At 58.7% G+C, this 27,683-nt stretch overlaps 1 protein-coding gene across 8 annotated transcripts; it reads left to right on the top strand.

The window, feature by feature from the left end:
* The first annotated feature begins 165 nt into the window (after nt 1–165).
* On the top strand, nt 166–27,683 carry PARVG (parvin gamma). 8 transcript variants are annotated; one of them, XM_074390964.1, is made up of 14 exons: nt 440–529; nt 788–929; nt 2,242–2,323; nt 5,301–5,365; nt 7,249–7,351; nt 8,545–8,685; nt 10,226–10,341; nt 11,717–11,772; nt 14,669–14,691; nt 17,182–17,240; nt 17,379–17,447; nt 19,603–19,704; nt 26,805–26,877; nt 27,357–27,683. In XM_074390964.1, the coding sequence occupies exons 3-14, from the start codon at nt 2,245–2,247 to the stop codon at nt 27,464–27,466; spliced, it is 996 nt and encodes a 331-aa protein (XP_074247065.1). In that variant the 5' UTR covers nt 440–529; nt 788–929; nt 2,242–2,244; the 3' UTR covers nt 27,467–27,683. The 8 variants fall into 8 exon arrangements, 7 of the variants coding, with proteins under 7 accessions (XP_074247062.1, XP_074247064.1, XP_010341596.1 ...); XM_074390961.1 differs by lacking the exon at nt 440–529 and adding an exon at nt 166–260 and having other exon boundaries at nt 788–2,323; XM_074390963.1 differs by lacking the exons at nt 440–529; nt 788–929 and adding an exon at nt 166–260 and having other exon boundaries at nt 2,178–2,323.

The following is a 27,683-nucleotide window of genomic DNA, read 5'->3' on the forward strand; positions in this document are numbered from 1 at the left end:
CCAGGAGGTGGAGGTCGTAGTGAGCCGAGATTGTGCCATTGCTCTCCAGCCTGGGCAACAGGAGCGAAACTCCCTCAAAAAAAAAAAAAAAAAAAAAAAAAAAGGGTTATAGGGAGGGGACGGCCTTCAGGTGAGGCAATGAGGGAAGTTGAAAACGGGGGAGGGGCCTCTAGGTGGAGGGAACAGGATGTGTGAGGAGGCCGAGGCGGGAAGGCAGGTGGTCCCCGTGGCGGGGACAGAGGCTGGGGGTGAGGGTGCAGGTACGGCCGGCAGGTCACCCATGCTGGGGCTCGTGGGCGGGGCTGCACAGCCTGGGGCTTATTTTAAGAGCCATTGGGTGCCGTTGGTGGTTTGCCTGAGTGGGGACAGGAAGTGACTCCTCTGACTGTTTGTGGGAACCCCAGCTCAGGGGCGGGCAGGGGGTGTGGGGAAGGCTGCAACTGAGGCCAGGTAGGAGGCTCCCTCGCGGTCCGGGAGAGGAAGGGGCCTGGCCTGGGCGGGGTGTGGACGTGGAGGCCGGGCTGGCAAGGTGCGGCCGCTGGTGGTGGGTTGTGGGGGTCGACCCCAGGCTCTGGCCGAGGTGGCTGCCATCGTGGACGTGAAAAGCCTGCGTGGACACTGGTGTGCTTGGGGAAGGCGGGCAGAGGGAGAGACGCGGCAGCGCCGAACTGAAGTGGCCTGTGGGCCGGGCCGGGCAGGAGGCGGGCGCCGCAGCTGTGGGCAGAGCTGTCGGTGGGGCCGGGGCAGCTCCGCGTTCACAGCCTCCCCGCCTCGGGCCCTGCCGCAGAGAGGAAGCTCCTTCTGGAGGAAGTGAGCCGCCGGCCTCCCACCTCCTGGCCTGGCCCCCGAACCCCCCAGAAGAACCCCGAACCCAGGACCACCCCTCGTGCCCCGTAGGCCTTGGTTTCCTGCCTGGAGAAAGCGGCCGGGTGAGCTCTGGCGTCGGGGCCACCGTCCTTAAGTGTTGGGGGGCACGGAGGCGGGGGCCGGACACCACCCGGGAGCGGAGGCCGCCTGGGTGAGGGTGTCGCTGAAGTGAGACCTGGAGTCCCCACGGCAGCTCTGCTGCCCCTGCTCAGAGGTGGGTCAGCGTCCTTCCTGTTCTAGGGAGGAGTTGCCACCCCCGAACTTCAGCCCCTCTGTCTCCAGGTGAAGAAACTGAGGCCCCGGGGCCAGGAAGGGGCTTGCCCAGGCTGCTGAACCCTTTGGGCAGCATCGAGTCCAGGCCTTCCTTATAAGCACGCGTCAGGACCAGAGAGGGCAGGGGGTTTGCCCAAGGCCACACAGCCTGAGTGAGGAGGAGCTGGCCTGGGGCAGGGCTTCCTGATGCCCAGGTCGGGCGCTTTCGTCTTCTCTGGCCGTGGCCCTCAGCTTGGGGATTAAGGGACTGGGAGTCAGTTCTACTGTCTGTGTTCCCCATCACCCCACGCTGCAGGCCACGATGCAGTCCGGCGCCCCCCGCCCCAGGCTGGCTGCCAGTCTGACACAGGTGGCCGAGCAAATGCCTCCGTCTCCCACAGCTCTGGGGGCTCCCTGCTGTGGTCACCAACATCTGCCGTGTGACCCCACCCCCCACCCCCAGGTCTGATTGAGTTTGAAAACACCGAGAAGACGGGGGGCTGCAGAGAGAGGAAGGAGGGGGCCAGAAGCCGCCAGCAGAGCCGGCGAAGCCTCCGCGGGAGAGGAAGTGGCCCGGGGGGCAGGAAGGAGGCTGGGGCGGCCCCTGTCTTGGCACGTGGCGAGCCCAGCCTTCTGCCTGTAACGAGGATGAGGAAGATGAACAGGGCCTCTGTCAACCCTGAGCCTTCCGGTTTATGGGATGGGAGATGTCACCTGCTGCGTCTTCACCCCAGCCAGCCCCACACGGGCCGGCCGGGAAGGTTCCCCTTGAGCTGTACCCGCTTTGTCCTGACGTCTGGGGTAGGGTGGGGGTGCATGGATAGGAGGGCGGGGGCCGCAGGATGGCGACGGGCGGCCGCTCTGCCCCTGCCTGGGGAAGGGCTGCGTCCCCACCGAGCCTTCGCGCAGCTGCGCCCTCCCCCTCTGCCTTTTTCTACCCCGTCACCCAGCGAGGGTTGGCTCAAGGCCTCGTTCTCACGGGGCCCGTACCCTGCCTAGGCTGGTGCTCGGTGACATGTCCCCGGAGCCCGGCTTCCACCCTCCTTCTGTGCCTCTAGGTTTAGAGGACATGCGTTTGGGGCTTCTCGGACCGTGACACCCTCTCCCGCATCCTCCGTACAGGCGATGGAGCTGGAGTCCTTGTATGATCTGCTGCAGCTCCCCAAGGGCATGGAGCCCCCGGCCGCGGAGGAGCTCCCACAAGGTGTGTGCCGGCAGGGGTCTGCGGGCGGGGGGTGAGGGTCTGCCTGGCGAAAGAGTGAGCCTGGCCATGCCTGGGATGTGCAGTGCCTTCCCAGCTGCCAGCTGAGTGCCCAGTTGTGCCCATCCCTGCCTCCACCTTCCGCCCTATGCTCGACCCAACTCCTCCTCCTGGGACCTTCCGAGGGGCTAGAAGCCCTCTCTCCAGGTGAGAGATGGTGTGGAGTACAATGGTGAATGGCGGTTGCTCTTGTCCCGTGAGCCTTCTGTATGCCGCTACCCACCAGCACCTCTTAACCTGTAGCAACTCATTTATTCCCAAGGGTGGGCATCAGTGCCTGCTTTATACAGATGAGGAGACTGAGAGACAAGGGGTGACATGCCACAGTAGCAGGAAACTCTTAGCAAGTGGTGGAGTGGGGGTCTGAGTGCAAGGAGGTTCCCAGAACTGAGGTTCCGTGACCAGCACGCAGCGATGCCCACCACGCAGCATGCCCACCACGCAGCGATGCCCACCATGCAGCATGCCCACCACGCAGCATGCCCGCCATGCAGCGATGCCCACTACACAGCATTCTCACCACGCAGCATGCCCACCATACAGCATGCCCACCACACAGCGATGCCCACCACGCAGCGATGCCCACCATACAGCATGCCCACCACACAGCGATGCCCACCACACAGCGATGCCCACCACGCAGCGATGCCCACCATACAGCATGCCCACCACACAGCAATGCCCACCACGCAATGCAAACCACACAGCATGCCCACCACACAGCGATGCCCACCACACAGCATGCCCTCCACGCAGCGATGCCCACCACGCAGTGATGCTTTGCAGGGTGTGGGGCTCCTGATGTGCTTCCCTCACATGTGTGGGTTTCTTTCAAAAGTGGGGTGAGCATAGGATGGAGCAATTCACCGAGTGTGGGTCACGCTTTCAGCAAAGCTCTGTGTCGTGAGCCCTTTCGGGAGCTGGTGACCACAGTCCCTGAAACCTCCTTCCTGGGAGATGCCTCAAAAGAAGGGCAGGGGCAGGTCCCAGAGCCGTCACCGTCCCTGTGTTCTTTGAAAGAAACAGACCAACAGCAGCACGCCAGGGAGCAGCCAGATGCCCCGGTGGGGAAGGGCTTTGGGTGAACTCATTGGAATTTATGTAACCATGAGAACATACACAGCCAGGTGCAGTGGCTCACCCCTGTAATCCCAGCACTTTGGGAGGCCAAGGCAGGCAGATCGCCTGAGGTCAAGAGTTCAAGAGCAGCCTGGCCAACATGGTGAAACCCCGTCTCTACTAAAAATACAAAAAATTAGCTGGGCATGGTGGCACGTGCCTGTAATCCCAGCTACTCAGGAGGCTGAGGCAGGAGAATCGCCTGAACCCAGGAGGCGGAGGTTGCGGTGAGCCGAGATCGCGCCATTGCACTCCAGCCTGGGTAACAAGAGCGAAACTCTGTCTCAAAAAAAAAAAAAAAAGAAAAGAAAACCTAAGCATGCTGACAAAACGTGTGAACAATTTAAGGGAAAGGAGCGGAATGGGGCTTTCTCCAGCTCCTATGAATACCGTCTTTTTATTTTTATTTATTTATATTTTTTTTCTTGAGACAGAAATCTCACTGTGTCGCCCAGGCCGGAGTGCAGTGGTGCGATCTCGGCTCACTGCAATCTCCACCTCCCGGGTTCAAGCCATTCTTCTGCCTCAGCCTCCCGAGTAGCTGGGACTACAGGCACCTGCCAGCATGCCCGGCTAATTTTTGTCTTTTTACTAGAGACGGGGTTTCATCATGTTGGCCAGGCTGGTCTCAAACTCCTGACCTCAAGGGATCCACCCGCCTCGGCCTCCCAAAAGGGCTGGGATTGCAGGCGTGAGCCACCACACCCAGCCCTGAATGCCGCCTTTTAAGCAGGTGGTGTGGAGTGAACTCCAGCGCCAACAGGGTCCCCAGCGTGGCAGGTCCGAGAGTTGCCTGGCTGACTTCTTCCCCGTCTGGTATTCTGTGTTTAAGACACTGAAGATTGGCAGGCGTCTGAGGAGAGAGGCTGAGCGAGGACCGTGAAACCTGGTTACTGCAATAATAATAATAATTTATTTCTTGTGTTACAATTGATTTAAGAGACTTAAAGTTCTGGTAAGCAGAGCTGGGACATTGGATGACTCAAGCCACAAGAAGTCTGCTCCGGGAAGGAGCAGCACCATGTTCATTCATTCGTTCCTTCATTCATTCGGCGGCTCACTCTCCTGGGTGTTTGCCGAGAGCCTGCCCTTTGCTGGGCGCTCAGCCCATGATGCTGTTACCTTCTGTTTCATCAGGAGACACGGGGCTGGGCAGCACTCTAAGGTGTTCAGCAAGTCTAGGAAAAGCCTTTACTGGGGTCACATAGGAGACAACGAAGTTCGTGAATTTAGGCAAGACAGTCCGCACTGCTGACCGCTTTCCCCCTGTGCATTGGGACTAGCTGCCCTCAGAGGTCCTTCTCCGCCCTGAGATTTTGTGGGTTCTGTGCATCTGAACTGTGGGCGGCTGCTGGCCTCGGCCTTGGAGAAGGGGAGCTGCTGGGTCTCCGAGGGCCGCCCCGGGGGGTCCGACTACAAGGGGGACCACGGAGGGGCCTGGGAGACCTGGGCTGAGCCCACCTCAGCCCCTTAGAGCCTGGTGAGCCTGGGCGCCGCCTCCCCTCTCTGGCTGGGGTTTCACTTTACGTAAATAGGGAGGGTTGCCAGATAAAACACAGGATGCCCAGTGAGCTTTGGATTTCCAACAATCAAGAAATCCCTTCCGAGTTTATGCCTCAAAATAGAAATGCTGCAGTGTCTGAGGATGAGCTGGTGCCGGTGAGGCGAGGCTTGCCGGGGTGGCAGTGGCAGGACCGGTGCCCCGGGGCCGAGGTGCTGCGCTCTGTGGGTGACCTGCAGGGAGTGTGGCCAAGCGCCCCACAGGGTCCCCACGTGCTTGTCATACCCACTCTGCTTCCAGGAGGAAAGAAGAAATACCTGCCACCCACTTCCCGGAAGGACCCCAGATTTGAAGAACTGCAAAAGGTACCACAGCCTCCACAGCTCTGACTGCCCTGGCCACACTCTCGGGGCGGGGACAGCGGGATGTCCCTACTCCCTGGACTCAGGCTGGGGGGTGTCGACCCCCGAAGGGCCCTAGGAGCAGGTTACCCACAAAACCCGCACATAAAAACATGTATTGAGCACCAACTGTGTGCCTTCACATCCACCATCCCAGCAACCTCGTGCGATTTGAGGCGAATCTATTATTCCCCACATCCCGGGGAGGGGACAGATAGCGAGGCTTAGAGAGGGGACCTGATCTGTCCGGGGCACGCAGGTGCCTGTAACAGAGCTGGGGTTTGACGCGAGCTACTGGCCCCTAAGCCTGCGCTCCTCCCCAGCTTGGCTGCCCAAGGTGAAGGAGAACTTGTGGGACAGTGGCAGTGGGACCGTGGCAGTGGGACAGTGGCAGTGGGACAGTGGCAGTGGGACCGTGGCAGTGGGCCTGTGGCACCCATGCTCAGTTCTCTCCTTGGTCGTGGGTCTTGCTGCTATGGCCACTGGACCAGCTGGGCACAGGTGGGCTCCAGGCCTCTGTTTCCCTCAGCCTCTGTCTCCAGTCTCCACGTGGCCTCTCTGTTGCCTCCTCCAAGGAGGCCTCCTGGGCTATGCATCTTCCATACCCAGAGGCTTTGTGGACCATTTTCCATCCTCCTTCCTATTCCCTCACTCCCTCCATTGCCTCTCCCACCTTTGGCCAGCACACCGGGTGCAGCCCTGCACCTGGCACTAGGGATGCAGAGAAGAGCCATCCGTGGCCCCGCCTGGAAGAGCTGGGGGATGCTCGGCTCCTCCAGAGGCTGATCCCGAGGCGAGGATCTGGGTGCCAGCAGTTGAGTTGGGAGGTTGTCCCAGGGGTCATGGGAGGAAAGGGGCCAGCACACGGTTAGTGATGGCGCTGGTTATGGTTCTGGGGGCTGAAGCCTGCTGGGTACCCTGGAGCCAGCCTAGAGCAGGCTCAGCGCATTCCTGCCCGAGGGCTGAGGGAGCCGGGGTGTGGATACGCCGCCTTCTGGCAACCTTTAGCAAACAGCTGCTCCTGAGAAAGGGCTGGGCCTTGACGGCGATTCCCTGGCACTCTGACCTTTTGCGCACAAGCAGATGGGGACAGCTTCCAGCAGAGCGGCAGGTGGGAGCCGGGCCAGAGGGCTCCAGTCAAGGAGGGGGCGCCAGCACCCCTGCATTAGCTTCCTGGGGCTACTGTAACTTGTGGCCGCAGACTGCGTGGCTTAAACCGCAGGAACGTGTTACAGTGCTGGAGGCCAGAGGTCCTCAGCCACGGCGTCGTCAGGATTGGCTCCTTCCGGAGGCTCTCGGGGACCTGCGTCCCCTCCTCTCCCCCAGCTCTGATGGCTGCGGCCTCCTGGGCTCCCAGACCCGTGGCTGCGTTGCCCAATCTGCACCTCCATCTTCACGCCCAATGTCGTGCCCCCCGTTCCCTCCTGGGACCTCAGCAGGAGCGCCTTTAACGGCCGTGTGTCTACCGACCAGCTCTCAGGGCAATCTAGGCTTTTTCTATCAAGTGTTCAGTGTCCAATTCTTTTCCTTTCTTAAGCTATCTCCCCATTTTCAGGTATTTGCTATGGTAGTACCCCACTTCCTGGTATAAAACCTCACACATGGTAATGACAGCCCCACACTGCTCAGGGTTGTGATGGAGAGAAGCAGGGAGTCTGCAGGAGCCCAGAGCAGGCCCCCAGCTCAGCCTGGGAGATCAAGGAGGGCTTCCCAGTGGAGGTGACATTTGAGCGGGCCTTGAAGGATGGGTAGGAGTTGGCAGGTGACAGACAGGCATTCCGAGCCAGGTGTGGGGCCAGGTGGGAAGTTCCCACCGCCGCCAAGAGTCGTCCCCTGGGGGCCTGCAGGTGCTGATGGAGTGGATCAACGCCACTCTCCTCCCAGAGCACATCGTGGTTCGCAGCCTGGAGGAGGACGTGTTCGACGGCCTCATCCTGCACCACCTGTTCCGTAAGTGGCTGCTTCTGGGGCTGCCTGGGCCTCTGCCCCACAGGCGGGCTCCCTCCCTCAGTCCCCACAATAGTCCAGGGTGCAGGGACGCCTGTCTCGCTTTCTAGATGGGCCTGGGCTGGGGAGCTGGGGGCGCTACCTGCGGCCCGGGAGCGAGGGGCTGGGCTGGGGCTCAGGCTGGGGCTCTGACGCCTGGGGTCCTTCCAGCACACCACGCTGCCTCTCCAGCGCTAACTGGGAACCTGCCGTCTTCAGGTGCGGGGAGGCAGCAAAAGAACCCACGGTCCCTGCCCTCCTGCCGCCCCAGGCTGCTGCAGAGAAAATGGGCAGTCTTGGGGGGCTGGGGGCGGGGCTCGGCTCCTGCTGCCGTGTTCCTCCTCAGTCTGGAAAGTTCCAAGGGGCTTTGCAGTGGGTGTTTGTGCCCAGGGCCTCCTCCTGGCCCTGGGCAAGTGCTCCCCACCAGCCCCAGGGTCGCCCGCTTTCCCCTTGTGTGGTCATGTTGGTCTGCACACCTCTTCTGCCCAAAACTGTGGTCTTGGAGGCCACGGATAGACCCGATGCCACCTCCTCAGCACCCAGCCTGGGGCGGCCTCTGCAGCATTTCCTGAACTCTTTGCAGATGGGCGATTCCATCCCACGCCTGTGGCTCGCACTTCCGGGCACGGCCCGGGTAGCAGGTGCAGCTCATCCCGAGAACAGCCGGTGCTGTTACTATCCCCATTTCACAGACAGGGAAAGGGAGCCTCTGAAAGTCCTCATAATTTGTCCAAGGTCTCACAGTTAGGGAAGCAGAGGAGTCAGGATATAAAACCAGGAGTGTAGGCTGTAACCACTAGCCCACACTGCCCTGCAGAGACGAAGCGAAACAGCTGTGCAGAAGTCCAAGGGCTGCAGGCCCAGGGTGATCAAGGTGAGGTGGGCTCTCTCAGCCAGCTCAGGGGGCTGAGACTGGCTCACATCACGTGGCCTGCGTGCCCCACCAGTCCTGTTCTGTGTGGATGAGGGTCTCCCGGGAGCTGGGCGGCACACCGGGTTGAGGCTGTGGGTGTGGCCCAGGCCCCAACACCATGTTCCTCCTCAGTCTGGAAAGCTCCAAGGGGCTTTGCAGGCAGGTTCAGCCCCCCGGAGGGGCCCCGAGGCGCTCTCTGGGCTGCCCCCAGCCAAGGGCCCTCACCACCCTCTCCTGCCTCCAGAGAAGCTGGCAGCGCTCAAGCTGGAAGCAGAGGACATCGCCCTGACAGCCGCCAGCCAGAGGCACAAGCTCACAGTGGTGCTGGAGGCCGTGAACCGGAGTCTGCAGCTGGAGGACCGGCAGCCCAAGTGGAGTGTGGAGAGTATGTGGGCTGCGGCCAGCCACCCCGGGGAGCGTGCGGCCACCGGGTCCTTCTGCCCCAGGCATCTCCTGCACCGGGAAGGCGTGCTCATCCTCCTCCCAGCAGGGGCACAACCTGGGAGTGAGGAAGGAGGTGGCAACCTCAGGCAGCCACAGGCAGGCATCTGGCCGAGCAGCCAACGGCCCCGGACATGTCTGTGCCCCAGAGGGTGTCTCTGCAGCAAAGAGCGGCCCAGGATAGCAGACGGTCTCGTGGAGGGTGACAGCCACTGCTGAGCCCCGAGTACCGTGGCCCGCCCATCCACACCCCCATTTCCTTCGAGTACTGGGACATCTGCAGGGCCTGGAAAAAGTGCGTGTGTCTGGCCGGGCGCGGTGGCTCCTGCCCGTTCCAGCACTTTGGGAGGCCGAGGCGGGCAGATCCCCTGAGGTCAGGAGTTCCAGACCGGCCTGGTCAACATGGCGAAACCCCATCTCTATTGAAAATACAAAAATTCGCCAAGTGTGGTGGTGCGCACCTGTGATCTCAGCTGCTCAGGAGGCTGAGGCAGGAGAATCACGTGCACCCGGGAGGCGGAGGTGGCAGTGAGCCGAGATCGCGCCATTGCACTCCGGCCTGGGCGACCAGAGCGAGGCTTCATATCAAAGAAACAACAACAAAAAACAGGGTGTCAAACCCCTGGATCTCCCCACCCCGCCCGGGCCACAGTGCGGCACACGTCTCCTTCCCTTCCATTCTCTGTATCGTCCCCTACCCCAGATGGGAACGGCGAGGCTGAGAGATGTTAAGCAGCTTCTCCCAGGTTGGGCGGTGAGGGCTGATCCCGGGTTTTGCTGGGTCACATGCTCCTGCACCCGCTGCTTTTAAGGTCTCAGATTCAGTGATGGATGTTGATGAAATCAACCCTGAATTAAGTCGCACTGAGCTGAAATCCAGCGATGGCTCAGCCAGGGCCTTACCGTAGGTGAGGTTGCTTCCAGTTGTGGACAGTCTACAGTGACCATCTTTGTGTCCAGAGCTCCTCCCACAAGGCAGACTGTCCCCTGGGGTTATATTCTAAGAAGTAGGATGGCAGAGGCAAAGTGTGATGATTTTTTTTTTTTGAGAAGGAGTTTTGTTCTGTCACCCAGGCTGGAGTGCAGTGGCACAATCTCAGCTCACTGCAACCTCTGCCTCCCAGTTTCAAGCAATTCTCCTGCCTCAATCTCCCGAGTAGCTGACACTACAGGCGCATGTCACCACCCCGGCTAATTTGTGTTTTTAGTAGAGACGGGGTTTCACCACATTAGCCAGGATGGTCTCGATCTCGTGACCTTGTGATCCACCCGCCTCAGCTTCCCAAAGTGCTGGGATTAAGGCACGAGCCACTGTGCCCCGCTGAAGTGTGATGATTTTTAGGTTCTGAACATGTGTCCCTAGATCAAGGCCGGACACAGACCTCCTTGGTGTGCAGGTGGTGGTCGTGACGATGAAGAAGGCTCCATTCGGCTGAACGTTTTCGCGCCCCCTGGGCCCTGACCTGTCTCTTCTTTCCTTCCAGCCATCTTCAACAAGGATCTGCTGTCCACCCTGCACCTCCTTGTGGCCCTGGCCAAGCGCTTCCAACCCGACCTGTCCCTCCCAGCCAACGTCCAGGTGGAGGTCATCACCATTGAGGTAGCAGCCTGGGCCCCCAGGGCTTTGTAGGCAGAAGCTGAGCATCTTGGGTCCGCACTGCTGTGCCCTGCGTGGATGGTACTGGCTGGGGTGGGCTGACCCAGGGTGAGTTTCACGGAACCCTGGGACATAGAATCCTGCCAGGACAACCAGGGATGCTGTCTGGGGCTGGGGGTGGGCTGTGAAGAGTCCAGTGGGTCTGGCAGCATGAGAGCTGGGGGCATGAGGAGGTCCCTGGCTGGCCAGCTTCTCTTGACCTCAGCAGAGGGCATTTGGCTCGCAGAGGCTGGGGCCAGGGGCTGTCAGGCCACATCCCTGAGCCATATGTGGCCATCTGTTCATGGCCACGAGGGAGCCTTCACACCCCTGAGGCAAAACCACTGCTCTCACCACAGGATACTATCTCTTGTAGAGAACTGGCAGCTATGACACCGCCCGTTCTCCTCTTTCAGGAAGCCTTTCTGGATTTCTCCGCCCCAGATGCTGTCTAGCGTGCGGCCTGCCTGGGCTGTAGTTAATACCTGGGAATCCATGGCTTCTCTCTCCAGACAGACTCTGAGCATCGCAGTAGGGGGCCCCACCAGCTCTTTCCTTCCTCTGAACCCCCGTCCCACCACAGCCTTGGGTTCCTGGTACATAGGGGCTTCCTGTCTGAGAGTGTATTTCTGACTCTCCCCAAGAGGATAAGCCAAGTTTGGCCAAACCCAAAGTCATATCTACTTTTTTTTTTTTTTTTTTTTTTCCAGATGGGGTCTTGCTCTATTGCCCAGGCTGGAGTGCAGTGGCACAATCTCAGCTCACTGCAACCTCCACCTCCCCGGCTCAAGTGATCCTCCCACTTCAGCCTCCCAAATAGCTGGGACTACATGTGTGAGCCACTGCACCTGGCTAATTTTTTGCATTTTTTGTAGAGACAGGATTTCACCATGTTGCTCAGGCTGATCTCAAACTCCTGAGCTCAACTGATCCACCTGCCTCAGTCTCCCAAAGTGCTGGGATTACAGGCGTGAGCCACTGCACCCGGCCTTCTACTGGGTTTTAAAACCATTGACTATAATTCCCTACCAAGCAGTTGTGTGGCTTTGTCTGTACTGCCAACATAAATCAGAGGTGACTTCATTGATTCACTCCTTCACCATTCATTTGTTCACAGCCACGTGCTCACTGATGCTGCCCTCCTCCCGCCGTGAGACTCTGGGGATGCCTCAGGGAGTGAGGCCAACACAGCCCCAACCTCAGGACTCCTGGGGACAAAAGACAATTAATCAGGAGGCCATCCTGAGGAGGGGCCGAGGCAGAGCAAGCGGGTCCCTGGGACCGCTCTGGGCCCGAGTTTTCTGGATTATTTAATTTCTTCCCTCCTTATGTTTCTTAGAGCACCAAGAGTGGTCTGAAGTCAGAGAAGTCGATGGAGCAGCTCACTGAATGCAGGTGAGGGCAAGACAAGGGCTGGGGCTGGGGCTCAGCAGTGGACGGGGCAGGTGGGGGGCCGGGCAGATCTGCCTGAGCCTTGCGGGAAGGGCCCTCACGCTCTGGCTTTCCCTCAGACCAGAGAAGCCTGCACCGACTCCTCCATCCCGTGGTAGCACTCGGGACCCCTTTTGTTCCGGCCTCCACCCTGGTCCCTGCCTGGCCCCTCCCAGCCACCCTGCTTTGCTCTCTGGGGTGGCCCCTGGCTTTGGGACCCAGGACCCAGGGAATCTTAGTCTCTCTAGTCTGAGCAGGATGTGCCTCTGCCTTTGCAAAGCTGTGAGAGTCTTAGAGGCCCCTGCATCGCCAGGGACTGGCCATCTTGCTCCTCACCCACTGGGGTGTGTGGGCGTCCTGCTTTGGGGTGTGGCCATCCTTTTCCCTACCCACTGGGGGCATGGCCATCCTGCGCCCCACCACTGTGGGCGTGGCCACCCTGCTCCCTGCCCACTGTGGGCGTGGCCATCCTGCTCCCCACCCACTGGGGGCATGGCCATCCTGCTCCTCGTCCACTGTGGGTGTGGCCATCCGGCTCCCTGCCCACTGTGGGCGTGGCAATCCTGCTCCCCGTCCAGTGTGAGTGTGGCCATCCGGCTCCCTGCCCACTGTGGGCGTGGCCATCCTGCTCCCCACCCACTGTGGGCATGGCCACCCTGCTCCCTGCCCACTGTGGGCGTGGCCATCCTGCTCCCTGTCCACTGTGGGCGTGGCCATCCTGCTCCCTGCCCACTGTGGGCATGGCCGTCCTGCTCCCTGCCCACTGTGGGCGTGGCCATCCTGCTCTCCGCCCACTGTGGGCGTGGCCATCCTGCTCCCTGCCCACTGTGGGCGTGGCCATCCTGCTCCCTGTCCACTGTGGGTGTGGCCATCCGGCTCCCTGCCCACTGTGGGTGTGGCCGTCCTGCTCCCTGCCCACTGTGGGCGTGGCCATCCTGCTCCCTGCCCACTGTGGGCATGGCCCTCCCGCTCCCCACCCCCTGGGTCATGGCCGCCTGCTGCTGCCTGGCTTCGCTCTGCAGCCGGCTCTGTATGTCTTGTCCAGACAGCTTTCCGCTTTAGTTGGGAGGAGGCTATCAGCAGGAAATTAGATTCCCCTCCCTTACCTAACTTTCATTGAAGGCCTATTATGCGCAGGCATTGGGCTGAATGTTTTCGCCTTCACAAAGCGCAGTGAGGTATGGTCAGTTTTCTTTAGCTCGGAGAGGATAGGGGAGTGTCCAGGGCCTCACAGGTGGGGCAGAACTGGGATTCAAACGCAGGACTGGGCTATGCTTGGATGGAGCTGAGGATTGAGGAGGAAGCTGGGCAGAGGGAGTCTAAGAGGAATCAAGACCTTCTAGAAAAACGCATTAAATAGCCTCCCTGTTCTCAGCAGCTGCCGTCTTCCCCCTCCCTCCTGGGTCCCTACTGTCCCCTCAGGTCCTGTGACTGGGCCTGCTCAGGTCTGCCCTCCACGCTCTCTCCCTCCTCCCGTCAAAGTCAGGCACGCTTCCTGTTCTTGGTCCAGGCTCTGTCCTGCTGGACCATCAGGTCCTCTGAGCCAGGCCCAGCACTGCGGGTTCTCAATGCCTGTGTGGCCCTGAGTTCCGGTTTCTCTCCATTAATTGGGGGAGTGAGGCCAAATGCCATCCAACTTTAAAGGTTCTGGATTCTGTGCAGGAGTCTAAGGTTGGCACGTGAGAGCCGCCCAGATCACTCAGTCCACGCGCTGCAGAGAACAGGTGGGGCCTGGAGAAGGATGGGCCCCAGGGGTGACACAGGCTGCCAGCAGGTCCACTTTGCTGTCTTCCATGTGACGCTGGCTGTGGCTCAGGCTCAGGGCACAGCTGCTGGGCGCCTCGCTGGTGATATGGCAGCTGTGGGTGGTGCCCAGGATTTCTGACTTCTTGTATTAGTTACTGATTGCTGATTAACAAGTTCCCCCAAAACTTTGAAGCTGAAAATGACAGTGAACGTGGATTCTCCTCACAGTTTCTGTGGGCCTGGAGCTCAGGAACAGCTCGGCTGGGTGCTTGGGCTCAGGATCTCTCACGGGAAAGCAGCCAAGAGGCTGGCCATGGGGGCTGCCATCCACTTAAGGCTTGGCTGGGGCTGGAGTGGTGTGGACGGAACATGGCGTCTGCCCTCCTGGCAGCCTTGGCCCTGTGTGCTGAGCCTGGGTCCCTGTCATAGGCTGCTGGGCTCTGCCCTGTGGGGCCCAGCTCTCTTCTGGAGGGCTCTGGTTGGAGGGATTTCGGCTTCCCTGGACCTACAGAACTCCTTTTCTATGAGGTGGGATGGAGCTAAAAGCTTGACCCAAAAAATCAAAGAAAAAATTTTCAAAAACAGTAAAAATGGAGTGAAAGAAGCCAACCCCAAAGAGGACATGTGACCTGGTTGCAGTGACATGATCTACCAGGACAGGCAAAGCCAACAGGAGGGAAGAGCAGTCACGGCTGTGATCAGTGCAGGGAGGACACTCGGGCGGCTGGGAGGTTCTGCATCCTGTAAGTGGCGGTGATCACACAGGCGCATGTGTGTAAAACGCACACGCTGTAAGCTTACTTTTGGACCTTAGGATATATGTGATGGATCTGCCTTAGAACAAAACAGGAACCACAAAACCAGCAAAATCCAAAAGTTTCTAGGTGTGGAAGCCTCAGAGAAGGGCATGAACCTATGTCTGCTGTTTGCCTCCCACAAAGACCCTCTCTGCTACCTGCCCTACCTACCAAGCTGCCAGGATAACCACGAACATGCCAGTTGCTTTGCAACCTTGCCAGCACTGACGTTTGTCATGTTGAGAAGCTGCAGGTTGGCAGGGCTTCTTTCTTAACCCTTTGTTTGCTTTTTCCTCCCCCTTCGACGTCTCCTGTAGCACAGACAAGGACCAGCCTCCGAGTGAGTACTCTCATCAATTTTAGAAATCTGTTCCTATCTGATATGTATTAATGCAGATGAGTCTTGATGCAGGGTTGGTTACTTGCTGAGCATTCTCTCCTGTCCTCATCATCCGCTGTTTGTATCTCAAGCCTCATTCTTATTCATTTGTCCCTCTTTCTGTCTGTCCGTCCACGTAGCTGGCTGCTCCTTCTCATGATACTGTCTCTGGAGGGAGAGAGATTTATCATTGACATGGCCAGTGATGGTGGAGTGTGTGGGCTCTGGAGTCAGTGGCCTGGGTTCAAACACCACTTTTCCCACTCATGAGCCACTTAAGCTTGGGCAAGTGTCCTCACTTGTCCTAAGGTGTCCTCATCTGTAAAATGACCCTGACCCTGACCTTTTAAACTGGCAGCGAGGGTTGAAGGAGATCATCTGTGAGTGCGTTCAGCATGTGGGTAGTGCTCAATAGTGAGTGGGCAGTAATGTGGCTTCTGCCCTTCTGACAGAGCTGTTCGCCAATTGGTTGATTTATCTAGTTACTTCTTTCATTCATCCCTTCCTTCCTCAGTAATCTGGCCAGCTCTTCTCCATCCATCCATTCATTTATCCATCTATCGATCAATCCATCTATCCATCCATTCTTCCATTCATCTATCTGCTCACCCCCCCATCCACCCACCCATCTATCCATCCATCCATCCAGTCACTCACCTATCCACCTACCCATCCATCCATCCATCCATCCATCCATCCCTCCCTCCATTCATCTATCCAGTCACCCACCTGTCCATCCATCCATCCAGTCACTCACCTATCCATCCACCCACCCATCCATTTATCCATCTCTCTATCCATTCCTGCCTCTCTTCATCCATCCACCTACCCATCCATCCATCCATCCATCCATCCCTCCCTCCCTCCCTCCATTCATCTATCCAGTCACTCACCTGTCCATCCATCCATCCAGTCACTCACCTATCCATCCACCCACCCATCCACTTTTCCATCCCTCCATCCATCCATTGATGCCTCTATTCATCTATCCACCTACCCATCCATCATCTATCCATCCACCCATTCCATGTAACTGTCCAGCCACCCAACCATCCATCCATTCATCAATCCACCCATCCACCTATCCATCCATCCGTTCATCTATCTACACATCCAACCACCTATCTGTTCGCCCATATCCGTCCATCCCCCACTACTTGTTCTCCCTTCACACTCCCCACTTAGACACAGGGCTCTGTGGGCAGGGCCGCTATGAGGAGCGTCTCACCTGCAGAGACAGAGACACTGACCTGCCAGGAAAGTGAGTAGCCTCTGAGAATGGGGGCTGACGGAGACTGAGTTTTGGGAGAAAGAAGTGGGGGGCAAGGAGGGCTGGCTGGGGATCTGTGTTTGCAGGGGGAGGGGCAGCCTGAGGACATGAAGGGTTGCTCAGGAGCAGTATTTTGGGCAGGGGGCAGCATGAAGCGGGTGTCACAGGGCGGAGAAAGGACACAAAACAGGCTCTCATTTCCTGGCTCCTTCAGTGATGCGATTTCCCTGACCAAAGATGTTTCTACCATGTCGATTGTCACCTGGTTTCCGGGGACTTTAACGTGCACGATGCTGTTTGGTGCCACTTTCCCCCCTTCACGAACAAGTGAACCGAAGCACAGAGAGGTGCTGTGATTTGCTTAGAGTCACACAGCTCCTGAGTGGCAGAAGAAGCCACAGACAAACTTAAGCCAGTCTGTGTATTTGGTGCCCGAGGACCGGTGTCCCCCTGGGAGGAGAGCTAGCTGCAGATAGCAGGAACCCAGCTTGTGCACAAAGGGCATTAGCCACGGGGCACCCAAGGCTGGGTCCCGGGGCCTGAGCCGCTGTTCCCGGACTCCAAGGGAGTCACTGAGTTGCTGAGAGAGCTGGCCTTTTGCAGTCCGCAGGTTCAGACACTCTTGGGGGTGGGGCAGGGTGGGGTGAGGGGTGGGCAGTGGGGAAGAGTCCTTACTCCGCCAATTGAAAAGCCAGGGGAGGGGACTCATGGAAGTAGCGTCAGCCCCAGGCTGGCCCCAGCACCCACCTGTAGCAGCTCCTGGGCGCCGGGGAGGCGAGCAGGGCCCGGGGAGGAGGGAGGGCCAGCTGGCAGAGGAAGGGGTGCAGCTGTGCCTACACTGTAACAAGTGCCAGCTGCAGGAAGAGCGGCTGTTTTCTGAAGTCCTACTGTGTGCTCAGTCATCATGCTGCTGGGCCAGGTGTGTTATCTGCTATCAAACAATTCCGTCTCTGCAAGGACTCCAGCTAGGGAGGCAGAGGGAGGGAAGGCGAATCCCTCCGGGGGCACACGGCCAGGGGAGCAGTGACTCAAATCCAAGTCGGTTTTATGTGAGAACCATGATCTAAGTCGGCAGCTCCCTCTGGACTGGTTATTCTAAGAAACTTTTGTGAAAAAAATTCCCTGTTTGGCACCAAGATAATAGCATCGTAATGAGGTGTTTATTGGATCTGTGTCTGCAGAGGACGTCTTTGATGAATTATTTAAGCTGGCTCCGGAGAAAGTGAACGCAGTGAAAGAGGTAGGAGAGATCAAACCTCCCAGCGGCTCTCGGGCCGCCCACCCCACCCCACCCACTGCCCACCTGCGCCGTAGGAGGGAATCACGGGTCCTCGTGCCACACCTGCGGCCTGCTAGGCCCTTGTTCTTTCTTGGTTAGGCCATTGTGAACTTTGTCAACCAGAAGCTGGACCGCCTGGGCCTGTCTGTGCAGAATCTGGACACCCAGGTAGGGACTCGGCGGCGTCTCCAGGCAGGGCAGGGCCACTGGCCACAGGAAGGAAAGTGCGCGCCCTAGAAACCCGCTGTGTGGTGGTGGGGGTTGCATCGCCTCTTGGAGCCTCTGGGTCCCCCTCCCCAGTGTGACTGCCGCTGGCAGGCAGCACTGGCCACCAGGGACACGGCAGAATCCCGGGGGCGGGGGCGTGGGAACACTTCACCAAGCTGGAGTCACCTCGGCTGTCGCTGCTTCTCATTGTTATAATTTTATTTCATAATTAATCTTAGCCTAGCCCATGCCCAGACTTGAAGCACGTGAGTCTTCCCTGCGTGGTCGTGTTCGCCCAAACAGAATTTATTAGGTTGGTGCCATGTGCCAGGCGTAGGTGACAATGAAGGCCCGCCGTCTGCAGGCTGTGCGTCTCTCACGAGCACCCCGAGGAGCCCAGCCCTCCCCTGGCTGCCTTGGGCCGAATCGTCCCAGGCGCAGAAGCTCAGGGGTCGGCACTCACCGTGGGCTGTGGCTTTCCACAGTGGCACTGTGCCCGCAATGCAAGGGACGGGGGCCGAGGAGCAGAGTGGCCAGCTGCCAGCCCGGCGCCCACAGAGTGGGCATGGAGTCTGCTGGATGCCAGTGGTCTCAATGGGACATGACGTAGGCATCTAGCCACCTGGTTCTGCTGGGTGCTGGGGCCTGGGGTGGGGAGGGAGTCTGGTCCCAGATGGACCCGTTGGCTCATGAAGAAAGTAGCCAGAGCTGCTGACCTCTCAGAGGCTCTGGATGGGCGTGGGCTGGGGAGGGAGGGGGCCGATAGACTCCCACTCCCAGTAGCTAAAACCAATAAAGCCCTTACTAGGTACCAGCCCCTCAGCAAAATGCTTCCTACATTAACTCGTTGAATTCTTCCCCAAATCCCCTGAAGTAGGAACTGTATTACCTCACTTACAGAGGAGGATGTTAAGGCACAGAGAGGTTAATTAACTTGTCTAAGGTCACACAGTGATGTGTATTGGATCTGGGATTTGAACCCAGGCAGCTGGGGCCAGAGTTTGTGCTTATAACCACCTCACATGTGGCCACGTGAGAAGTCTGTGTGTGAGAGGGTGTGGCAGCGTGGCAGGGTGGAAGTACCAGACTTTGAAGCCAGACAGACACCCATTTCCCTCCTGCCTGCACCAGGGATGGCCCCTGGGCTCTGCTGATACCCCTCCACGTTTGCTATGTGACCTTGGGTGAGTTACTGGTCTTCTCTGAACCTCAGGCCCCTCTTATAAAGTGGGTGCAAGATGGCAGCCTCACAGAATTGTAAGTGGTACATGAGCCGGTAAGCCCCACGTGTTTGGTCTATTACTTGGCACGCTGCCGGCGTGAAATAAATGAGGGATTTGCAGGTTGATTATATTTCATGCGGGTATAAACAGGATGATTTCTGAGATTTACATACTACCTATTCCATCTTTATCTCCCGCTTGGTAAAATAATGGCTTTGGATATTCATGGCATGTGCGAAGTTGGCATTTAGAGACTGTTCAATAAAACGGGGTGAGGAATTCCCTTGCATTCCTGTTGTATTACTGAGGAATAATGGCAGGAAAGATTTCAGGCCCAAACTAATAACATTGAAACAGACGTAATAGGAGGAAATTCCATTAAGGGCTTTGAATGGCGGTTTCTTCCAATATCCCATCCTGGGTTTTGTGTCTTTGAAGAGACTCAATAGGATTATATTAGCATAGGATGTGCTGGTGGTAGGGACGGCAGCTTTATCTCGGAACAGACAGAAATATTAATATGGCAGCTGGCAAGATGGGCCCCGTGTGCCGCTCTCTGCCTTTCCCTGATGGAATAATTTTACATGTAACTCTGTTTTCCCGCGTTTCTGTGGCTTGTGGAACAGCGTGGTGTTTAAAAACGGGCATGAGGCTATTGTACAGCGAGTTTAGGAAACACTCCTTTTACTGAGCACACACTATGTACCAGGTAGCCTGAAACCGCATTTTACCTGCAACGCTGTGAGGCCAGGAAAGTCTTCCCCACTTCTCACCAAGGCACCAGAGGCTCAGAGAAGTTGTGTGATTTCCGTAGGAGCACACAGCCTGTAAAAGACAGAGTGGGTCTCCCCAGGCTTCTTCCAAATCATGGCCTCCTGCTCCTTCCTTTGTAGTTTGCAGATGGGGTCATCTTACTCTTGCTGATTGGACAACTTGAAGGCTTCTTCCTGCACTTAAAGGAATTCTATCTCACGCCCAGCTCTCCCGCAGAAATGGTAAGCTCTCCTAAGATTCTTCTTGATTGTCTACCTCTGGGTGAACAGATAAACGGAAATGACATGACACGTGTGTTTATTCAGTTCCAGGTGAAGTGAAGGGTGTAGGGGAAGCTTGTTTATCTATGTCTACCTGCCCACCCATCCATCCACCCATTCACCAATCCATCCACCTATATACCTATCCATCCATTCACCAATCCATCCATCCACCCATCCATCCATCCACCCACCCATCCACCTATCCGTCCACCCATCCATCTATCCACCCACCCATTCACCTATCCATCCACCAATATACCTATCCATCCACTCACCCATCCATCCACCCACCTATCCACCTATCCATCCACCCATCCATCCATCCATCCACCCATCCGTCCACCCATTCACCGATCCATCCACCTATATACCTATCCATCCATTCACCCATCCATCCACCTATCCATCCACCAATATACCTATCCATCCACTCACCCATCCACCTATCCATCCATCCATCCATCCATCCACCCATCTGTCCACCCATTCACCGATCCATCCACCTATATACCTATCCATCCATCCACCCATCCATCCATCCATCCATCCATCCACCCATCCACCCATCCATCCATCCATCCATCCACCCATCCATCCATCCATCCATCCACCCACCCACCCACCCACCCACCTGTCCATCTACCTGCCTGCCTGTCTACCCGTGCACAGGAAGTTTCTTTATCTATATGTCTTTCTGGCCATCGATTCATCTTCCACCTGCCTACCTGTGCATCCACCTGCTTCTCCATTCATGCATCCATTTGGCTGTCCTCCAATCCATCTTACCGTCCTGTTGATTTCTGCACCCAATCCATCCATACACCTGCCTGCCCATCCGCCCACCTGCTCATTTACCCGTCTCCTACCCACACACCTGCTCCCTCATTCCCTGAGGGCCTGCTTCTGCTTAGTGCCAGCCCTGGGCTGCAGGGGACATTAAGATGATCCAACACAGCTCCTGTTTTCAGGGACTTCTCTGTCTATACCCACTGTTCTCCCACTGATGTGAGCTCTTGCAGGACCACAGTGAAATATGTTGGTTCAGATGCATGGTTCAGAGGAGGGGCCTGGGAGAATGAGAGCTTAGTATAATCTCAAGGAGTCCGGAAGGGCATTGGCTCAGAGGTGAGCCGGGAGGTTGATGAGGGATTGGTTTGCAGAGTTATTGAGGAAGGGCTCCCAGAGGGGAGGGAACAGCATCAGCAAAGCCTCAGAGCGGGGCACAAACAGGGATGGGTCAGCGAAGCGTCGGTGCTCCCCTCCGGCTGCAGGAGCTGGAAGGGTGGGGCCTGAGCTGGGGGGATCAGGAGTTCCCACGTGGACCCTGGAGGCTGGTGGGGTGGCTGGGAGCCGCCTGCCTGCCTGGAGACACCAGGGCTGAGGCATGACTTGGGGAAGAGGGCTGCAGAGAGTGATGAAGCTGAGGGAGACTGAGGTAAGGTGGGAGGGCAGGTGAGCTTGCAAACTCTCAGCTCCCACCGCCTCTTCCCCAGCTGCAGCCTTCAGTGCCCGCTGGCTGGTCCTGCCTCCACCCCCACGACTTCCTTGAGCTCACTGGGCTCTCCCACCTCTGGGCTTTGGCACAGGCTGTTCCCCTGCCAGGAATGCCCTTCCTACTGGTAGACCTGGCCCATGAGAAGGGATTTGCACTATTTTCCAAGCAAGGAAACAGAGGTCCATGGTAGGGGGCCGAGGCTTACCCTGGGTCACTACCAGGCGAGAGACCTGGGTCTCAGGCTCTCCACCAGCAGCTCCTTCCTGCCTGGGCCTCAGGTTTTCTGTCTCTGAAATGGGCTGACAGTCCCTGCCCCCGACCCAGGACCCACAGGTAGTAAGAAGGAGTTTGGAGAACCGTCAAGCAGGAAGCATTGAGGGACGTGAGGTCCCTAGTCCCCTCAGCCTCGCCCCCTCCAGGAGGTGACATTGCAGGTGTGCAGCCTCCATCCATGCCTCCAATGGACAGGCCGGAGTGCTGGCGGCTGGTGGCGTGCCCAGGATCCCGGGCGGCCAGCTTATCTCTGTCCATGCCGGTGGCCCAGGACGGGAGGATCTCTTTCTCTCTCTGCAGCAGTAGCTTTTTCTAAAGAGGTGAAACATCAGGCAGGGCTGCATGCCCAGGGCCAGGCTTCGGGGCGATTTCTGAGGGAGACAAAGGCTTTTTTCTTGTTTTGTGTTTTTTTGGTCCCTTTCACATGCCCAGGGCGTCCCTGGCACTGGATCAGGCCTCTTGGCCTACCTGGGGCCCAGTAGCAGGCGAGGTCCCTGCTGGGCCCCTGCCAGACTCCCCCGTTTACTGGTCCCTTCTTCCAGGCCCCTCCCCTCGGCCCCTCCTGCCCTCCTGCCCCTGGGCCTCTTCCCTGCTTCAGGTGCAGCATCCGCCTGCCAGGCCCCATCTACCTCCCCAGCCACGTCCCCTCCTCCCGTCCTGCCGACTCCCAGCCACAGTCGCGTGCCGCAGCCACGTGACCCCTGGCCCCGCTTCCAGCTCTCCAGGGCCCGGCCCTCCCCGAGTCCCTCGCATCCACCCAGGCGGTGCTCTCAGCCCAGCCTACCCCGGCTTTGCTTCCCACCTTCTTCCCCGGGCGGGCGGCCAGCTCTGCCCACCTTCTCAGCTCCTCTGCCGTCCCCCGGCGCTCTGTGGGGCCCTGAACCGTGGTCCACACCCCGTTGGGGTTAGGCCCCTGCACATAGAGTCTCCCGGCCCTCTCCCCCGTCACCCTCCCTCCATGCCCTGTGAGGGCGGGGCAGGGTTGCATCTCCATTTTACAGAGGGGAGCCCAGGGCGGAGGGGCTTCACCAGGACCACCTTGCTGCTCAGTGGCAGCCTCACACCAGGACGGGCCTGCCGTGTCCCTCGACCCCACAGGAATGTGTCTTGGGTGTGGCCTCCACCTTCCCTGGAGGCCGGGGTGCTCCGACTTGGTTCCCAAGAGCTGGGCTGTTGGGTCAGAGCAGTGAAGCCGTGGCAGCCAGTGTCTGTGGTCCCGGGTCGTGGCAGGCACCGTGGCAGCTGCTTCTTAGGTTCTGCCATTCAGAGGTACCACGTCAGCCAGCCGTTGCCACAAACGTGCTTCCTACCAAACCACCCAAAATCCCAGGGGCTGAAAGCCACACTCATCTCTTCCCACGGACCAGCAGGTCAGCTGAGTTTAGCTGCCGGAGGCTCAGCTGGGCTTTGTCACTCCTCCGTGGACTGGATGGAGAGCTGCCGTGGCTGGGTGGCTCGGCTCTGTGCCACAGCCTGCCACGCTCCTCCTGGGACTGGCGGCTGACCTGGGCATACTTTCCTCCTGGCAACAGCAGACACACGAGAGACCAGGCATGAGGCAGGAGGCCCTGGCTTGGAATGGGCAGGCCGCCACTGCGGAGCGGGTCCTGTGGCCTTGGTGGTGACGCGTGTGGGTGCGGAACTGGGCTGGTGGGGTGATCACCCGCATGCAGCGTGAACGAACGTGCTGGCAGATCCTCGCGTTGGGTCTTGGAGTTAGGAACTCTTCCCATCCCGATTTCCGCAGAGAAAACAGTTCAGAGAGGCACCGATGTCTGGCCCAGAGCACACGGCGAGTTGGGGTCCCCCCTGTGGTCCTCCTGAGCCCCTTGGGAGATGGGGGGGTGCCAGGGCTCAGGGGGTTGAAGCCAAGGCTGAGAGTGGGGTCAGAGCCTGGCTCGAGAAGGCACTGAGGTGTGCGCGGTGAGGGAGGGGCAGCCGGGACCACCTGCCGGGTGAGGGCCGGGCTCAGAGCCCAGCGGGGAGCCGCTCCGGGGTGCCCCGCGCCCGCCGGCCTCTGCTCAGTTTGTTGCACCGTCCAAGCCCCAGTGACAAGCCGGGAACAAACACGCTGACTTCCATGTCGCTGTGAGCAGCCGCGTTGCTGAATCCACTGATTTTAGAACCTGCTTCTGAATATGAGTCAGATTCGATGTGGGGGAAGAGCAGCCGCCTCTGAGCTCAGACCCCGAGAATGAATCTTGACAGCGCATTGTGGGCAGTGTCTGCCGCAGGAGCGCGGAGTCGGAATGCTGAAGAGGCCGCGGCTGCGGGGGCGCGCGGCAGCCCTGCGGAAGGTGGGCACCTGTGGGATCCTCGGCGTGGCGGAGCGGCCTCTCGAAATCGGCTTTCTCATGATCAGACCTTCTTTGCCAGTGGCGTTTACGGGAGATAGTCATTCATTTTGGGCAGAGGAGTTAGGGATGGAGGGAGAGAGGGGATCCTTTGCTTCCAGAAATGGAATCCCTGGAGCCGGGACTCCTTGGCATCCTTCTATATTCTGTTAGGTTTCCCCAGGAGCGTTTGAATTCGTCCTCCGGGGTTGCGACGTCCCCTCGGCCCCGGGGAAGAGCGTAGTTTTAGCTTCATCATCTCAAATCGCACACAGAAGAAAAATCTTTGGGCAGAGCCTGGGGAGAGAGCTCTGGAGCCAGGCCCAGCTCTGCCGGGAGAGGGTCTTTTGTTCAGAGTGAGTGTCATTGAGGAAGAGTGTGACAGACAGACGCCGATGTCATAGCTTTCAGTGTCGATGGCAATTCCCAAAGCGTAAACTCCATGAGGGCAGGGGTCTGGTCTGTCCTGGGCACTACCTGCGTGGCCAGCACATAGCAGATGACAGACCTTTTTTCGATCAGTAAATGAACAATGTTTCCAAAACACTGGTCCCAGGAGGTGCTCTGTGACACATGGGTCCTGTGAATAAATAGCATGCCTGTTCTTGAAGGTTTGTAAGACCCACTGACACGTCCAAGGCTCTGATAAGTCCTGCAGCGAAGGAATTCCATGTTATTTTATTTAACCCAACAGTTTCCAAAGATGTTTGGCCTCAGATCCCTTTGCTGTGCATCCCAGATCACACGTTGGGAGACGCTGGCTCACTGAGTCTATCAGAGGCGGGGCTTTGAGGCAGGAGAGCACAGTGCGGAGGCCACAACCTCAGGGTCCTCGGGATCTTGATCTCCAACATTCACCCTCCGTGGAACTGCAAATAATATTCATGATGAGAACGTCAGCAACAGCTGCAACCCTAGCTTTCCAGAAGATTCCAGTGTAGGGGGAGGAACCGGGGACACAGTGACGGAGCTCTCAGTGGCACCGCTGCCTGCAGCATGGGCACCGTGTGATAGCTTTTGTTTCTTCATCTCCTTTTTTTCTTTTTTTTTGTTTTGAGATTGAGTTTCACTCCTGTCGCCCAGGCTGGAGTGCAGTGCTGCGATCTCGGCTCACTGCAACCTCCTCTTCCCGGTTTCTTGCCTCAGCCTCTCAAGTAGCTGGGATCAGAGACACATGCCATCGAGCCTGGCCGATTTTTGTATTTTTAGTAGAGATGGGGTTTCACCATGTTGGCCAGGCTGGTCTCGAACTCCTGACCTCAAGTGATCTGCCCACTTTGGCCTCCCAAAGTGCTGGGATTATAGGCGTGAGCCTCCGTGCCTGGCCTGTTTCCTCTTGCTGAGCGACTGACTATACAGGAGCGGCCGTGCTGCTGCTGGGTGCCCCACCCATGCCCTCCTTCCTGTCTGGGACCCACCTTCCACCTTCGTATCCCCAAGTGGAGAGGGACTCTGCTCACCCACTTCCAGCTCCTGTGCCTTCATCATCTTCACCTTCAGATCCTGCTGTGCGGCTTCAGTTCAGTGTCTGTCATCACACTGGACACACATGCCAGCCTTGGAGAGGGAGGCTGACAGAGGCGTCATCCCCATGACGCAGATGAGGCAGCTGAGGCCCAGCCAGGATGTGTGACTTGTCCGAGGCCAGACACTTAGTGGCGGGATGGGGGTGGCGGGACACAGACAGCCACGCTGGATCCCAAGAGTCCTGTTGCTGTGGCCCTCTAGAAGGTGGCTGGAGGTGGCCTGGGCCAGGCTGGCATTTCCTAATGAGTCTTGCCTGGCCTTGCTCACCCAACGCTCAGCCAACCTGGCCTTTTGGCCCCTGGCTGGGTTGCCATGGGAACTGCCCTGGCCTAGTGGGGCTGGCATGGCCAGGCAGATACGGAGGGAAAGGGACCAGGCATGGCTGACCCCGGGACTGGGAAGTCCAGGCCTACTGTGGATCTACGGGTGGCTGAGGCGTCAAGGGGAGGGCCTGTCTGAAGTCACACGGTGAACCAGGAGCTCGTCCCTCTTCAGCCACACCAGGCTGCTGCTCTCAGGCAAAGGGCTGGGCTCTGCTGGGCTTGGACCTGAGGCCCAAGGGAGAAGCCAGAATGGAAAGGGAGGGCGCCCGCCGCAGGAGGGCCGGCAGGGCTCCGGGACTCTCCCTGCCGCCTGGAGCGAGGCCCCCGGGCACTGCGGTAGCCACTTCGCAAGTGAGCGAGGGGAGGCCCCGGGCGGGGACTGTGCCGGGCTCTGAACCCCTCGGGGACCCGACAGATGCCCGACGCCCTCCACCCTACAGGGAGCTGTGTCTGAGACCGCAGCCCCGGCGAGGGATGACTGGAAGGACAGCCACCCGGGTGGGGGCCGCTCCAGTCTCTAGCCTGCTTTGCTGGGCGCTGGAGTGGACAGACCTGGTTCCCGCACATTGTGTCTCGTGAGCTCCAGCGAGCCCCTTCAGTCCTCCGAGCCTCAGTTTCCTCGCTGTGCTTTGCCCTGGGAAATGGCTGTTCTCAAAGGGGCTCTGCCACCCCTGGGCCCTTGCTCCTTTCCCTGGGTAGTTCTCCTTGCCTGGCAGGATGCACCACTGGGTGACACCTCCACCAGGAAGCCTTCCTTGATTCCTACTGGGTATCGTCCTTGGTGTCTGCCTTTTTCACTGACGCTGGCCCCTGGACGCATGTGTGTGCCCGGTGCGGTATAGCGTCTGCTCAGAGTGGGGCCTGAGAGTGGCTGGGGAATGAGGCGTGCATGTCTTGTGTGACGGAGAGAGTTCCCCGTCCGTGGGGGCTGTAGGGAGATGCTGGGTGAGCATGGATTGTGGTCGTGGCCAGGGATGCCCACCCTGGATGGGACTTTGGGCTCGCGACGGACGTCACAGACAACAGGAAGGGCTTGGCACCGGGGACCCAGGGCCTGGGCTGGGGATGATCCTTGTGCCCACATCTGATGGGGCCTTCTCACCACAGCTGCACAACGTCACCCTGGCGCTGGAGCTGCTGAAGGAGGAGGGTCTGCTTAGCTGCCCCGTCAGCCCTGAAGGTGAGTGTGTGGCAGATGCCCACGCGGTGGGCAGCCTCGTGCGGGAGACACAGAACAGGGTGCAGGGCGTCAGGGATGAGCACGCGTTGGCAGAGTCTTCTTGCCCTACAGGAGTGGAGAAGGGGCACTGGCCAAGGATTCCTGGGTGGGGGCGCTGCAGCAGCGGGGGGAGGTCCTGGGGAGGGGGGTCCGGGGTCTCTGGGGACAGGCTGTCCAGAGAAGCCAGGCCTTGAGGAGCTGCTGTGTTGGGGGCACCCCAGGAGGGCTCAGGGGAGGACTGGCCAGGAGGAGGTGGCAGGTCGTGCAGCGGGTGCCGGACTCGGGCCTGCAGTGACCAGCTGTCCTGGCTTCCAGGGATTCTCCTGGTGTTAGCACTGAAATCCTGAATGCCAGGAAACCCCTCAGTGCAGGGCACTCTGGGATGGCGGGTCACTGCCACCCAGACCTGACCGGCTGCCCTGCCCTCCTCTGGTCCGCAGACATCGTGAACAAGGACGCCAAGAGCACTCTGCGGGTGCTGTACGGCCTGTTCTGCAAGCACAGACAGCAGGCACACAGGGGCACGACGCCCCAGGGAGCCCCGAATTGACCCTCGTCGGCCCCACAGCCTGCCTGCAAGCCCAGTCGGAGGCTCCGAGGCTGCAGGGGTCCTCCCACAGTCCCACTGTTCTCTGTGTGTTCGCGACCCATTTCCCTCCCACCCCACCTCCTGTCTCCGTCATCGGATTATCTTTGAACCCCCTCGAGTGGATCATGTTGAGCTGCCTGGCCTTGCTCAGTTTATTTTAATAAAAGTATTGCTGGCC

Source organism: Saimiri boliviensis, chromosome 21 (assembly GCF_048565385.1).
Source record: "Saimiri boliviensis isolate mSaiBol1 chromosome 21, mSaiBol1.pri, whole genome shotgun sequence".
In the NCBI taxonomy this organism is placed as follows: Eukaryota; Metazoa; Chordata; class Mammalia; order Primates; family Cebidae; genus Saimiri; species Saimiri boliviensis.

Bases quoted from the DNA above. Each gene is read 5' to 3' on its own strand.
- PARVG (XM_010343291.3), top strand. From the start codon at position 5,060: ATGCCCAGTGAGCTTTGGATTTCCAACAATCAAGAAATCCCTTCCGAG. The intron at 8,686-10,225 runs GTATGTGGGCTG...CTTTCCTTCCAG, and splicing joins GCCCAAGTGGAGTGTGGAGA to CCATCTTCAACAAGGATCTG. The intron at 11,773-14,668 runs GTGAGGGCAAGA...CGTCTCCTGTAG, and splicing joins GAGCAGCTCACTGAATGCAG to CACAGACAAGGACCAGCCTC.